Here is a 15,397-nt window from a genome sequence, read left to right as displayed (position 1 = left end):
TTTCCTGAGGCCCTTCTTTACATGATTCATAACTCCTGTGCTTGTTCTAACAGACTATCACTTTGCACCTACATGATAAAAACCTCAGCTGGGAGTTAAAAAAAAGAGTGGCTGTAAAGATGCACTGGTTATTTTGGGTGATGTTTCCTTCAGCTGTTGATTTTTTTTTAAGTGATGTAATCAACTAACTAGGGCTTCATCAAAAGTCCATGCTTTGGTTTGTTTCTCTGTCTGTTTCTTCTGTGTTGGTGTAAAAAAAAAAAAAAAAAAGCTTGCCATTTGCTGCTGGACCAGCCTCTACCCATGGCTCTGCCCCTGTCGCTGCTGCTGCTGCTGCTGCTGCTTCCTCTTCCTCCGTCTCCTCGCCCCTCAGTGCAGGTCTCTGCTCGGTTTAGTTCTGCTAGTTTCAGCCTCCTAACACCTTTTGTGTTCACTGCTTGGAGCTGCTGCCTCCACCTCACCGCTGCATCAACCGCCTGATCCTCGCCTGCTCATTGATGTTGCTGCACACCCAGACGTCTGGCATGGCTTTGTCTGCTCTCACTCACCAGCACAGGGATGTGAACAGACGCTCATTAGCCCCAAACCTTCACAAATGTAACATGATGTGGAGCCACCATTTCAGCCAGTGCACCGTACACCTCCAGCCACACACTAATCTACACCTTTCCTCTGATGCTGATGTTTTTTAAAGGAATCTGTTTCCTAGAGACAGTACGCAGTAAAGAACCAACTTAAAGCCAAGTTCTTGTCGTTTCTAAACAGTAACTATTGAACCCAACACAGTCTGGTAACATTCTACAAACTTTGAACTTTTTGAATCCCAAACTGAGACACGTTTACTTAGATCTACAAGAACTTTGTATTTAAGAGTCAACTGTGTTAGAAGCTTGTGATGCAGCGACTGCTCATCCGTCTCCATCTTATCTCACCTTAATGGGGTCCGTATTTGTTGGGACACTTTCTGGTTGTTCTAGTTCTGGGCTGTGACAGGACTCTCAGTCATCTTCTCAGTCTTGTCTTCTCCTCCGTCCTAAAAACAACACAGAAGACATGAAGCATTATAAAAGACGTCCAATATTGAATAAAAACCAGTTATTTATTTCAGCTGATCACAAACCCTACGATGTGAACTTTTTATTTCAACTTTCAGTAATTTAACTAATAACTTCATGAACGAGGCCAGTGGAGAAGATCTTAAGACTGAAAACCACATGATTGTTAAAATGGAAAATCATCTTCAAAATGATCCGAGTGAAGTGGAGAAAAAAATCTCTAGTTATTACAACTATATATATATTTATATTCATACATTTCTGCCTGAAAACAAAATCATTCAACAGATTTAATGAAGTTCAACAATTTGACCATTTTTGTAAAATTTCAGTCACGCTTTTAAAATCCAAAGAGCTGAATATTCATGGTCAGTAATAAGTTTAATAAAGGTCTTGTTTTTGTTTTTCTTTTGTTTTTCGTCTGCCTTGAACTCAGGAGCTAACCATATCAATGTAGCGACGTCTCCGTCGTTGACCACAGCTGACAACAAAGTCAAACAGCTCTGTTTGTGACTTTATTATTCAACCATCAAATGAATGCTGATGCCGAGGAACAACTGAGGAAGAAGTCGACCAAAGTCTTTCTACAGCCTGGGGCAGTAGTCCAGAGTCAAGGGGGCAGAATGTTGGCCATAGATTATATATGATTTTACTTCACACCTTATCACTAAATTGGTCATAGTGACCGTTCAACCCTCAGTGTTTACCCGAGGTTTCTTCGTTGTACTTGAGCCTCCTCATCATTCCCAGTGACAGCAGGATCGTAGAAGGCTCCTCAGTAGATCTGATCACAGGCAAGAACCTTCTGTCAAACCACAGATTCCAGCAGAGCATCAAGTGAAAGCACTGGATTCCCTGTGGCACCCGTGTGTGCACCTTTTTGCCGAGGTCTTCTTTATGATCAAAGGAAGAGGCAGGAAGACGAAGAGTGAGGGTCCAATTAAACGTAGCCAACAGAGGGAGCCGATGCATGGACGCATTAGGCCCCAACACTGACATCCCAGTAACACGGAGAAAAACCTCAAAAGGAATAGTATAGTAGAATATACATACTGCTACCAATGAATGATCAATATTTGATTTCAGTTATTCATTTATTTATCCATCTTTACGACTACTTTTACTTCTTTCTCAAGCTTTGGCTCCAGTGTTTCTCTGTAAAATAATAGGAGGAGAGGGAAGACGGTAAAATCTACCAAAAATACACAAAGAATCCAACAGGATCCTGCAACGCCAGAAGACGTCAGCAGGTGAAGTGATCTGGCAGCGTGAAACATCTTCAGAACAGAAGCAAATCTGAACGGCTGAAAGCTCAGCTCACGTTGTCCCGCTCTCTGGGGGTTGGAGAGAAGAATAAAAGAGGAGGAGGAGGAGGAGGAAGAGGAGGAGGAGGACTGCTGTTCCCAGAGTCCAGTCAAAGATGGAGGAGATACTCTGTGCTGGAGGGAGAACGGTGGCCCACTTGAAGCAGTTTCAAGGACACTCTGGATGGTCTAAATGAATTTAATCTAAGTCTCGTGGGTCTGGGAGTGTGTACAAAAGGACGCCCTAAGCTACACCCTTTTTTTCCTACTCCGAGTTTCTCCTCCTCAACCTTAGAAGAAGCCGCTCGACTAATTTGTCCAGCACTTTTTTTCAAAAAGAGACGAGGAAGAAAGAGAAGAAAAAAAAAAACACTTCTATCTCCGTGCCAGCTTTAAAGAGGATATTATTTCTTCACCCTGTAATCTTCTGCCCCAGTGAATCCTTTTGATTAGATTGTCAAATCATAAGCACTTCCGCAGGGACTAAGTCTCCTGACCACAGTGTTCGACTAAAGGAGTATCAGATGTAGTTTGTATTAGTCAAAGATCCTTGGCAGTGGGTTTGACATCGGGGTCATATTTTGTATAATTTCACTAGAAAAGTTTTTTTTTTTTACAAGTGCATTTCATCCAACTAATTATGGTGGGAGAAGTCCATATTCCCTGTGTTAATGCCTCCTGAGAAGCACCCCAAAGTCTGCATCACCTTCTGTTAACCTTCCCCTGAATCTGATCATCTCATCTGACATCGTCCTGACAACCACATCAGCCTCATTCACAGTCAATGTGAGAATCAAGATCAGGGTTGGACCCTTCTTGACTCCATCTCAACCTGACACTGGTCTCATTCTCAGGTACTGGAACGCTGTTAGCAGGAGCTGCCTCACTGCTCTGTCTCGGTGGAAGGTGTCATAGAAAAGTCTTAGAAAGGTTCTGACGTCTTTGCCTCGGATTGATAGGTGAGGATTTTCTGTTCACGATACCAAAGATTTTAAGGGTCACAGTCGAGGAAAGTCAAGTGTGCTGAACAAAAGAGGCCGTGAGTCACTGCTTTCCAGTGGATTCACCAGTTCTGATTGAACACCACTGCACCTGGTTACACAAGAGCGTCTCAAATCTGGTTCATCGCAAAGAACTAGTGTAATGTTTAATGGTCTAATTGGTGAGAACGCTTCAAATGTCTAATCTATCAATGGCACAACTTTTTATTTTCGGGCATCTCTCATTTACAATCAACAGCTAAATACATAAAAATACTACAAAAATACTTTGATAGCACAAAAAACAAACAAAAACAAACAAATCACAAACATTTTCTGTGGATCAACACAAAGTAGAACATACATGTAGTTGTCATGGTTTGTCTTTTTAAAAACTGACAGAATTATTATTACTCAGTCTCAAAGACTGGAGTGACATCACTACGTTGACCTTTGACCCTCTCTCATCTCCCTGCCTGTTGTTCTTCGGTGCAGGTACCTGCTGCCAGCGACCTCCCACTTCACCATGAAGTGGCCTTCATCCAGCTCCGGCCGCATCTCCTCAGCTACGCCACGCTCACGCAGCCTCTTTGCCGCAAGAATGACACACGTCTGAGGTCACCGTGGCGACCCTGGCGTCTAACACCTCGTCGTTGACCTCATCGTTGACCTCATCATCCTTCCATTGACTCTAACTCAGCCACACGTCGGTGTCACCAGTCTGGGTGCGGAACAGAACTTTGAGAAGCTCCGGACATGAAACAGGGCCCGGCCCTGGACGGAGTAACACGACGGCTGAACGACTACAGATCGCTTAGGGGCCTGGTTTGGTTTAGTTTAGTTTAGTTTAGTCTAGTCTAGTCTAGTTAGGCCCGGCTCAGACCAGCAGACCACAGAAACCCTCGTTCCCTCATTTTAGCCCCAGTAACACTAGACTTTGGGTTCAGACCTGTTTTCTTAACGTTACTGCTGTATAATAATACGTCTTGGTACTGTAAAAGGATACTAATACTAAATGATGCAAGAATGACTTATTTATTTATTTAATAAGTGACCCTGACTAAACATGGTAATGTTGAATGTTGTTTTTTTTTCTAAGAATATTATGCCTTGGTTGATTTGAGAAAAAAAATTATTTATAAATATTTATTTCATTGCTGTCATATTTGCAAATGGTTCATCAGTCACTTTATTTAATTTTTTTTTCTTTGCTGTTTGCAGTAACAAAGCCAGGTGACTCCTAAAGGGTTCAATTGAATGTCTCTTTTTCTTTCATGAAGTGTTTTGAATGTTAACGTAACGAAGCGCAGCTTTTTTTACCTCGTAGAGAACGGGCCGACGTCAGCAGGTGTGCAGGACGACGGGAGGACACGTGTGTGTGCGTGTGTGTGCACATTACCACGGCGTTTGCATGTTTAGATTTTAGTAACTCCAGGGAAAAGATGCGTGTCGGGAATATACTTGAAGTTCTGTGTTGTCAAAGGTTGTTCCGTCTCTTTGGTCTTGATAATTAATGTTTGTTTTTACGATGGTTCCTTGAGTGACCGGGGTCGTGGGCAGAACTGTTCTGTAACAGAGGTGATTCTTTTGGAATGATCAGACGCAGGTGTTTGGTGCCATGACGAGCACGTCTGCTTCATGTCTTCAGGTCGCTGTGGTTTAAACGTACATTTCCTGAGGCATCAGAGGGAAACGGTGGTGAATGTCAGCTGATGGAAAAGCAACGTTGACGTGTAGCAGCGAGGTCGGCTCTGCGTCCCGGTCCATCTGATAACACACTGACTACAACTTTAAACTTCTAGTAGTTTAACTCTACCGTCCAGGACGTCGTCAGTTTTGTGACACGGTGTCGACTAATTACTGGTGTAGAAGTGCCGTCTTCAATCTGCTGAAATTCAATTTACCCCACACTTTTAAATTTACTCAAATCAACGCCAAATCTGTCTTTATGTTGCCAGAGTGTGTTATTTAAGAGTAGTCCTTTCAAAGTGCAGGCATGAGGTTTTTATTTTACACAGCAATAAAATGTTTAAACAAACACAATTCACGTTTTATGGCGCTGCTTTCTTTTTACTGCCTTTTTACACGGACAAAGTTGGCGATCAAAATCATTTCAGGAAAACAGATAGATATAGAGGTGAGAGAACGGAAAACGAAAAATTTGTATTAAAGAGGGAAAAAATGACCTATGTTGGCGTTTCTGTTATAAAATGAAAAATGGCCTATGTTGGCGTTTCTGTTATAAAATGTTATTAGTTTAAAAAGTGTTTAAAAAATGTTTAATTATATCAACTCCATAATGTATTACTGAACGAACCATTAACATTTTCTTTATGGAAGTAAAACTGTAGGAGTTTTCACTGCAGCCTGTGTAACAGAGAGGTAGAAAAAAAATAACCTTCAAAAAACATTTGCTCCTTTACCAAGAACAATACGGCCTGACTTTTCTATCATCACGCTGCTGATTCATACAGTCTACTTTACACTGCACTTCACACACGTTTTACAATCGACCAGTCATTGGTATCTAACCTACTACGTCAACCTGGAATCTAACCCACAACCCTCCAGGTCTAAGACAACTTGATAACCTCCTGAGCCACAGCCACGCTCCAACACTTTCTTTGTCAGCCGCGGCTCCCGTGGACCCGTGACACCTCTGACCTGTCACTTGCCTCTGAAAATGAAAGTGTGTTCCCAGCAGCCCCGACTTGTTCCACGCTGACCTGGAATCCATGTTGCACAGACGTGTGCACACGGGAGCAAAACAGAGTCAGTTTTATTTAGACTTGTAACAAAAGCTCTGCACTGGAGTCGCGGTGACCTCCCTGCCCCGGCTTCCTCTTCCATCCCTCTCTCGTTCCCCCTTTCTGTCAACTGAGGGGGTGCAGGGCACGACCTTGAAGCTCTCCAGCCTCGGCTTTGGCCAAGGCTCCCACGACCAGACGAGAGCGGAGGCTGACAGTGCAGCACTCTGACTCTGGAAAGCTGTCCAAAAATACCTCCCCTAACAACGGGGCAGTGCTGTTCCGTCCTGACCTTTCCAAACATCACTCCCCTCCTCCCTTCCTCAGCAATTGCTCTTTGTCTTTCTCGTCCACCTTGTACCGTAAGTGACGCTGGCAGCTCCACCGCCGACCTGGGGGCTTCTTCAACAGCTAACCAACACTCAGACGTCCCAGTTTCAGAGCCCCAGGCCAACCTGTCCACACTGGAGGGTGAGGAGTCAACTGGACGCCTCAGAGACACAGAGATAAAACTGACACACACACACACACACACACACACCCAAACGCTGATGATTAAGATTATTATTATACTTAGAAGCCACTGAAGCCTGTGCTGTAGTTAACAGCAGTGTGACTGGGAGTGGTCACTCCACGGCCTCAGGGGGGCGCTCCACACCTCTGCCTCAGCTGTCAGCCCACAGTCGTGCTGTGATTCTGTTTCCCTGTTTGTCTAATGTCAGTCTGTACACGTGGACTATGTCAACATATGTTTACTGCCACGTTTTATTAGTTTTCCTGCACCGACGCCTACGCCTGTGTCCTGACGTGTGTGTGTGTGTGTGTGTGTGCGCTCGATGTATATCCTCAAAGGGACACAGTCGGTGACACCTGCCGCAAAACAATTTCAGCTGCGCGTCGCTTACAACATGTTTTGTCTCAGCAGGGGTTCCGCATGGCAACAGAAACACACACACACACACACTCAGATAAACACACACTCAGATAAACACACACTCAGATAAACACACCGAGGATGAGCTCAGATTTTTTACTATCTGCAAACCTGTCGTATTTTTTCTCTCTCGTTGACGTTTCTTTTACTATCTGCTCGTATTTTTTCTCTCTCGTTGACGTTTGGTTTCATTCAAGCTCTGATTCCAGTTCCTTGAATGACCCCGGGGTCACGCTTCGCCTCAACCTTTCCTTTCATTCATCCCGCGGCCGTGATTTACGACCTCAGATGATTTAAGTGTAACGTGATCAATCACGGAGCGGCTCCTGCTACGATGTGTCTCACAGAGTCTGACACTTCTCATCAATGGCGTAACGTCACGTGGGTGTAGCGTGTTCTCAGGGCGACATGACCTTTAATGAGTGTGTTATCTGATTTAGTACGCCGAGTGTAATGGAGGCTTTTCAAAATCTTATTCTGAGGGTTTTAGGCTCATTACTTTATCGGTTCGTCATGTGACTTTACACGAGGACGTAGCTGTGGTAAAGAACGATCGTAAATCATTGGCAATAAAGCAACTTCAAGGATCAGCTACTATGACATAATGACATCACGACCCTATCTGTATGTGCCATGGGCATTCACTAGTCACTGGCATACAGCTTTAGCACAGCCTGCAGGGGAGACAGGAGCACTGCATGTTTTTTATATTCATAGAGGAAGACAAAATCCCTGCACGAGTGACTTTAAAACATGTTGAAAAAAACATCATGAAATATATCAGCAATAGTAAGAGAATATCTGGTCCAAATAGTTCAAGTCAAAATCACTGGTTTTCTAAAACAAAATGGCCGTCTCCAGATTGGTTAGTAAAACTCCTTGAATCATTTCTAAAATGATTGTCTTGTGTTTATGTTTTGGAGTTTACTGCAGGCACACGGAGGTCGACTCAGTAAAACATTCCAGGTAAAAAAAAAAAGGTTTTGAAAATTTCCTCACAACAAAAAATTGTGATGAAAAAAAGCATGTTTTTTATTGTTGGACACATGCGTGCGGCCGCTGAGTAAGAGACGTTTGTCAATAAACAGTAAGGCTGTGCTGCGTCGGAGACAGGAAGTCCTTCAGTGTGGTCTCCTTTGATCCACCCACATGTGGTGGATGAACCACATCAAGGGAACAGCCTTGTGCTGAGCACGCAGGCTGTTCTGGCTCTGTTTCCTTCACGTTCATTCATTGACACACCTGCACCTGGGGACCCGTGCAGAGTCGAGTGACCTCCGAATAGTTGTCTCTCAGTGACAACACAAAGACTCTGAAGAGCTCTTCTTCTAGAATCGAACCCGCGACCCTTGACCTGCGACACTAACAACCGCCGTGCTGCTGCTGCTGCTGCTGCTTCTGTCTGTGTACTCATCGACTCAGGTCAACTGCATCAGAATGCTCTGCACCACTTTCCCACGTTAACCTTGGCTTCAACACTCAAGGAGTCCACTGTACTTTACTTCAGCCACGGGGGCTTAAAGATGAGCTCAGTTCTGCATATGGCCATCATTCACAGCCCCAGGCTCCCCCCAAGTCCCTGTCTTCAGCGTGTATAACAAATGAAGCCAAGCAGTGACGGTATTAATACGAGGGAACAGGCCCTGTGGTCGGAATACAGCAGGAAGTCACTTCCTCTCCCATCTGGTCCCCTAACAAGACAGAGAGGAGCGGGCAGGTGTGAGTGCTGGTCTGCACCTCCGCCGGGTGGATTAGCACTTCTGATAGATGTAGAGAGAGAGACAGAGTCATCCTCTCTTTCCCCCCGGTTCCTTCCACCTTCTCCCCTCACTCGTGTCCTTGCCTCTCTAGCCCTCCCTCTGCAGTGGGTTTGACTGGAAATGAAAATAAATGAGGTGGTGGGAGACATTCAGCCCTGGTGACGGTGCACGCCCGTACCTGCCTCTGCCCTCGCTGCCTTCACCTGTTTTTGGGGACTCTTCATCCACTCTCTGCTCAACGCCCCGGGGGACGGATTGAGCTCCGCAGACCTGGATATTATCAATACATCCCCTCCAGGCAGCCTGGGAGACAGGACACTGAGCCACTGACTCGCCCTCTGCCTATTAGTCCACTGCTGAGCATCAGTGTGTGAGGAAACAGCTGATGTGACTGGAGCCTGGCCAACCAGGCCTGATCCTTGACTTCTTTTTTCTAAAAAGTCTGTTTCCACCTTTTTGTTTCCATCTTCGTTCACTCACTGCCTCCTCCTCCTCCTCCTCCTCTTCCTCCTCCTCGGCCTAACGCCGACTCCTACATCTCTTTTCACAAAATGATTTTGTCCAGTTCTCTGCCTTTGACCAAGTCAACTTCCACCTACACACTCCACCTACTGAGGGCCGCTGATCTGATCACAACATTCTGATTTCACATTTCACATGGGCAGAATAACGAACACGGTCCAAAGAGGTTAGTGGTCAGAAACTGGACGCTTCGTTCCTCAGCTGAGGAACTTCATCAGTTTCTGTCAAGCTGTGAAGAGTCGACGGGACAGGACTATGGTCTAGACAAGGATAACTGCTAGTGTTCCCTCTTACATCAACCAGAAACTGATGAAGTTCTTCAGTTGAGGAACGAAACGTCTTTCAAGCTCCAAGAAGACGTCATGTTCTAGTTTGATTAGCTACAATTATTCCTTCATTTAAACTGTTTGTTAGTTGTTTCTTTTTTTTAACCTGTTCTTAATGAAATTTACGTTTCAAATGTGTACGACCAAAAGACCACTATTGGAGTATCTCAACAGACAGCCATGGGGCCCCAGCCCCCATGTTGATTACCAGCTGGATTTTCTTTTCAAGCTCCACAGAGGAGGTTATCTGCAGTTTGGTCTCCGTCAGACGCTGCTTCAGTCCAACCTTCAAGGTTTAGTCAACTTTCCTCTCCGACTCAAATAAATGACAAATCCTTTCCAACCTCTGCTTCAACCTTGATGGAGGAAAGTGAACAACCACAGCTCTGGAGCCAGCAACTGCTTAGACCACTTTTTTTTTTAAAGAAAATCGTAAGTCCCAGTTCTAAATGGTTTCTATAAACCTACATGACTGGTAAATTCTTGACGACGACACTTCAGTTCCACTGACACAGGTCGGCTCCTGAGATCAATCCAAATGTAGCCTGACAAGAAAAAAAGAATTCCTCTCCACAGCTGCTTCAGTTCTGATGCTACAGAGGAATTCTGTGTAACATTGACTCAAACAAAAACTCTTTCAAATATGAGGCTGACACTAATTAGCCGACAACGGCGCTGAGAGCAAATTGTTCTGTGGTATCTGCAGATCTTAAGCCATCAAACCATCTCCGTTTTCAATAATTAGTGAAACATTTTCACAGCAAGAAACAGAAGCTGCAAAATAATTGGTGCTTCTGTCTGGAGTGTGTGTGTGTGTGTGTTAGTCACTACATCACCATTAAGATCTCTTGTTTGGGGTGAGCGTTTTTTCAGAATGAAAAAAAAAAAAAATTCCACTACAATGAAGCTTCGAGTCCTGAGACATTAAACTGTTGTGCTTGGTGCTTTATGTGGAATAAAAAATAGAATAATTTCTTCCCACTGCAGTGTTTCAAAGACCAAACGTTGATATTCATTGATATAAAATCCGATAGATCGTCTGATACGCACATCGGCTTCAAACTGCCCTGGTGGTGAGAAAAAAGAAAAAGATCTGTGTGAACTCTGAACCCTGACTGTAGATCGTTGTAACATGAACTCATTCCTCCATCTGTCTTTTAATCTAAATGATCAAATGGACTCAGCAGTTTCAGACTGAAGCTGGAGAACCAAGGTCTCCGAGGAAACACCAACGCTGACTGACAGACCAGGAGACAGACGGGGAGCAGAAGAATTTCTGGGGAAATTAAACCTGCCACACACACACGTACTAAGTACAGCTCACACCACGGTGATGACTACAGGACTACAGTGTTTAAAACAGGGCTGTCAGTCAGAAGAACAGCACAGCAGCATCTTAACATCCAGGCGCCTCAGAGGCTGCCGTCAGATAACCTCTCTCTGCTTAAAGACGCCCCGCCATCAAACGTGGGCTGCTGCCACACCAACGTCCCACTGCACCACCTACACGGAGGTGACAGAAGAGTGACTTCCTCCAGCTGGAGGACCACTTCCTGTGTGGTGTTGGGTGTGTCCGTGTACTGACATGTAGTTGACAGAGTCATTATTAACACTCTTTATCAATAAACCAATCAGGTTAAAGATTGACCTCGTTGGACATCACAGCCTTTACTAAAGTGCAGCACATCACAATTCCTTACAGTCCTCCAACACTACAGCAGTGCTTCTCAATATGTGGGGCAGGTCACTGGTGGGGAACAGAGACATGACGGCTGGGGTCTGACAACTGGTAGGGAAATTTCACAGATTTGAAATGGAGTTGAAGGAGACATGACTGCTGGGGTCTGACAACTGGTAGGGGAATTTCACAGATTTGAAATGGAGTTGAAAATGATCTAAAATATTTGAAGAACCACTGACCTACTGTACAGTAACACATTCAATTCAAAAAATACAATAAAATAAAGTCACACCTGAGTCTAAGCCACAGCCAAAGGATGAAAACAAACTGATGTAGTCTATCAGTTAACAGTTAACTTGATCCATGCCAGGAACCTGTACAGGAACCCGAGGGCTGGTTGTATTCAGTTTGAGAAGTTCAGGTCACAGAGGTCACCTCAGTCTGACTTTGGTCCATTTTTGTCAAATTGCTTTCAATAATCAACGCAACGTTTGAGGCGTCGCCTTAAATTTAACCTTTGGATCTGAGCACGGTGTAACATCTCCAGAAGTACTTCATGTTTAAACACAACTCTGTGTAACCTTTGTTAAAAATTTAGCCGGTGTGAAGTAAAAAGTTTGAGATTTTTTTCTATGTCAAATCCGTCACTGCTAATTAGCCAAAGTCAAACCCCTGATACAGACCTGTACGTTCTCCAACACGTTGAAAGCAGGTGTCTCTCAGTCTTGCCTGTGGCGGCGTATTAGATATGAATGTGTGCCTCTCTAATTGTGTGGGTATGCTACTGAATTTGCATGTGCGCACGAGCACGTGTGCTGTGTCACCGCGTTACTGTGTGTTTCAGTTAGAGCAACGCGCCCTCGCCGAGCAACTCAAAGTGGATGAGCCGGAGGGGCCCGTAGGGGTTGGTAAAAATAGCCCAGAGGCTGATTAGGAGCCAGTAGGCAGAGGGATTTTAAAAACCTGCTCATTACCGTACCTGTAAGGCCTCTTTAAGTAGCCATTCTGCACAGCCCAGCTGCTCACATCTGCCAGGAGCTGTTCGCCATCCCCGTAAACTCCTCTCACGCATTCCTCCAGGGGCGGGACATCACAATGCAAGACGACGACAATGGCGGGTAAGACTCTGTCCTCATTACATCCCCTCTCTGAAAAGAAGAAGAAAAAAATCTGTGCTAAAGTGCTGTGCTGCATGAATTTTTATAAGGATCCTCATTTTGTCATTATGTTTCTTCACAGGAATGAAGCTTCACGGAGAAAAAAACACTCAATCAGGTTTCCTCAGGTTTCCTACACCGCCCTCATCTGATCAGAAACTGCACCTCAGGTTTCCTACACCGCCCTCATCTGGCGGCTGAACTCCGTGAAAAAACTCTGGCCAAGTGTCTTTTGAACAAACTTAAATTGAAAACCGTCGCTCAGAAGTAGAAAAAAAGAAAACCCCTGACACAACACAACTTCAGACGACAAACATCTCAACTACGGCTGATGAAAGTCGTCCTCTACAGAGGGTGGACGAAGACCCGCGGGTGTCTGTGAGGTCTGTGAGGTCTGCGGGGCCACGCCCCTCTGTCACAGCACTGCTACGCAGCCTGAACAAGCCTCGACCCCGCTTGACTTCCATCAGGCCTCCTGCTGGGACCGTTAAACAAACAGACCCCCCTCCCTCCCCGTCAGAGCGTTCAGGATTTTACAGCTATGAAGGTTGTCACTGGACGACTGGTAGAGGACGAAACAGACGAAGAGACGGAGAGCAGGGCGTGGTGATGATGTCAGCTGTGGAGGAAGTTTCTGTGGTGTTTTTAGCTCAGTTCTCAGAGTAAACGTTACTAACCATTGGTCTGAGAACAGGAGCGAGCAGAACGGATGGAAGTGCAACAAAAACCAACAGAACCAAATCATATCATTTTGGTTCTTTGAAGTTCTGTAAATATTTCTGAAGTGACGTTTGTTGCTCGGTTCTGTCTGTTTTTGTTACTGCCCAAAATTATCAAACGCTTTGATTTTGTCATGGCATAAAAACCACGTCAACTGTGACAGAATCAGATAAGTTATCTGAAAAAAAAAAATCAGAACACATGCACTTTTTGTTAATAAATAACCTGGAATAAATCTTTCAAACAAACTGGACACTTCATCCGACTATGATCATCAGCAGCTGCACGACGAAGCCAAGCTTATATATAAATATACTGTATATAAAACATTCTTTATGAAAAAAGTCTAACAGTCTGTGGAAAAACACATTTACCTTGGATAAAACTGTGATCAATGATTATATTGCAGGTGTATTTTGATGCATCTGTTCTCTCAAAACAACAGCCACAGATTCAGATTAGAAATGAAACAACCCAAAATACTTTTTATACTGACAAAGTTTTTTTTTTTAAATAAATGGAGAGATTAAACATTTTGATAAAAAACAAGGCCTGTGACCTTTGACATTGGCAGCATGTACAGTCAATTGTGCGGTCAGCATTCAATCATCTGGACGACAGCGTCCAAAGGTGAAGAATGAAAAGCACAGCTTCATCCTGGTGCTGGGACAGAAGTGGATCATGACGGATCAGAGGAAACACAGCAGGAAACGGCTTCACTGCAGCAGCTGATCTGGCAGCGACGCTGAGAACATACTGTGGCTGCAGCCGAACAAGTGCATACAAGAGGAAGTTCAACTTAAACAAAGACATCACTTCCTGTAGAGTTTGTATTGCAGACTTTCTGTAATAAATCATGATGTCAGGTTTTTTATTCAGAGCCTGAGGCTTTTTAATACTTTTATATCCTCATCGAACGTCCGATCTATTTCCAGGGCCTCGCTCTCTGACGCCGTCCAAACACAGGATACAGGTTTTTCTTTGGTGCCACCTGCAAACCAACCTGTCGTCTGAGCAGACGGCGGCGGATTCAGGGAGCGGAAAATCATTTAATATTTTAATGAAAGACGTATTTTGATCTACAGCTATTAATACGGAGCAGGAAAAAGAAGGAGGAAACAGATCTTATGTGGTGAACCGCCGCAGGAAACTTCCATCATCTCCCTGCACGGCCGACGCACCGCGGCCACGAGGGCGATGACCAGGTATTGAGTTGCGGGGAGACAATACGGCGCTACCGCGGTATCACCGTCGCCGCAGCGGCCCATAACTGATACGGTACTGAGTGTCTCTATTGGTATTGGTGCGGATTTGAAAATAAACACAAACAGTTCTCATTTATCCAGTGAAGGTCATCGGAGCCGCGCGGCCGAGACACAAACAACTTTATAATCCTAAAAGTTACACTGAAAGACTGCGAGTACTCAGTACCACCATGTACAGAGTCCTCAGTACTACCATGTACCGAGTACTCAGTACTACCATGTACCGAGTACTCAGTACCACCATGTACAGAGTTCTCAGTACTACCATGTACCGAGTACTCAGTACCACCATGTACAGAGTACTCAGTACTACCATGTACCGAGTACTCAGTACCACCATGTACAGAGTACTCAGTACTACCATGTACCGAGTACTCAGTACTACCATGTACCGAGTACTCAGTACCACCATGTACAGAGTCCTCAGTACTACCATGTACCGAGTACTCAGTACCACCATGTACAGAGTACTCAGTACTACCATGTACCGAGTACTCAGTACTGCCATGTACCGAGTACTCAGTACTACCATGTACAGAGTACTCAGTACCAACATGTACAGAGTACTCACACACTTGAACTTGTCTTGACTGTGTGTTCACATGACAAACACACAGTCATCGTGCACTCACTCACACACACACACACACCTCAAACTGACAGGATGTTTTTCCGAGCCCCGTCTCTTAACCTGAACTATGACAAATATTTCCCTAACCTTCATCTTAATCCTAATCCAACTCTGACCCTCCATCTAATCCAAACTCCAACCTTCATCTTTAACCTTAAAAAAAAAAAACAACGCTCTCATTCGTGGGAACCTGCGAAATATCAACACAAGGACAAAAGTTCAAACGACGGAGTTCGTTTTTTTTTTTCCTTTACAAACAAATGTTTCCACCAAAATTTACACACACACACTTACACACACGCCTGAAAAGAGAGA

At 44.6% G+C, this 15,397-nt stretch overlaps 1 protein-coding gene and 1 long non-coding RNA gene across 4 annotated transcripts in view; one reads left to right on the top strand and one right to left on the bottom strand.

The window, feature by feature from the left end:
- ttll7 (tubulin tyrosine ligase-like family, member 7) overlaps positions 1-4,879 on the top strand; it is a 51,402-nt gene extending 46,523 nt beyond the window's left edge. For 2 of the 3 annotated variants that reach the window (XM_008328745.3, XM_025065119.1), the window contains exon 21: positions 3,835-4,879. In XM_008328745.3, coding sequence (XP_008326967.1) covers positions 3,835-3,955 — 121 coding nt within the window. In that variant the 3' untranslated portion in view covers positions 3,956-4,879. Of the gene's footprint in view, positions 1-3,213; positions 3,319-3,834 lie in introns of all 3 variants that reach the window. The other variant, XM_008328754.3, reaches the window with a different exon arrangement.
- LOC112488526 (uncharacterized) overlaps positions 14-15,397 on the bottom strand; it is a 132,378-nt gene continuing 116,994 nt past the window's right edge. The window contains exons 4-5 of the long non-coding RNA XR_003052668.1: positions 12,289-12,457; positions 14-1,033 (exon numbers count right to left, since the gene is read on the bottom strand). This is a non-coding gene — a long non-coding RNA (uncharacterized LOC112488526). The remainder of the gene's footprint in view (positions 1,034-12,288; positions 12,458-15,397) is intronic.

This window comes from Cynoglossus semilaevis, chromosome 2 (assembly GCF_000523025.1).
Source record: "Cynoglossus semilaevis isolate Cse_v1.0 chromosome 2, Cse_v1.0, whole genome shotgun sequence".
NCBI classification, from domain to species: Eukaryota; Metazoa; Chordata; class Actinopteri; order Pleuronectiformes; family Cynoglossidae; genus Cynoglossus; species Cynoglossus semilaevis.
The sequence above is the reverse complement of the archived record's forward strand: the minus strand, read 5'-3'. Positions and strand labels throughout refer to the sequence as shown.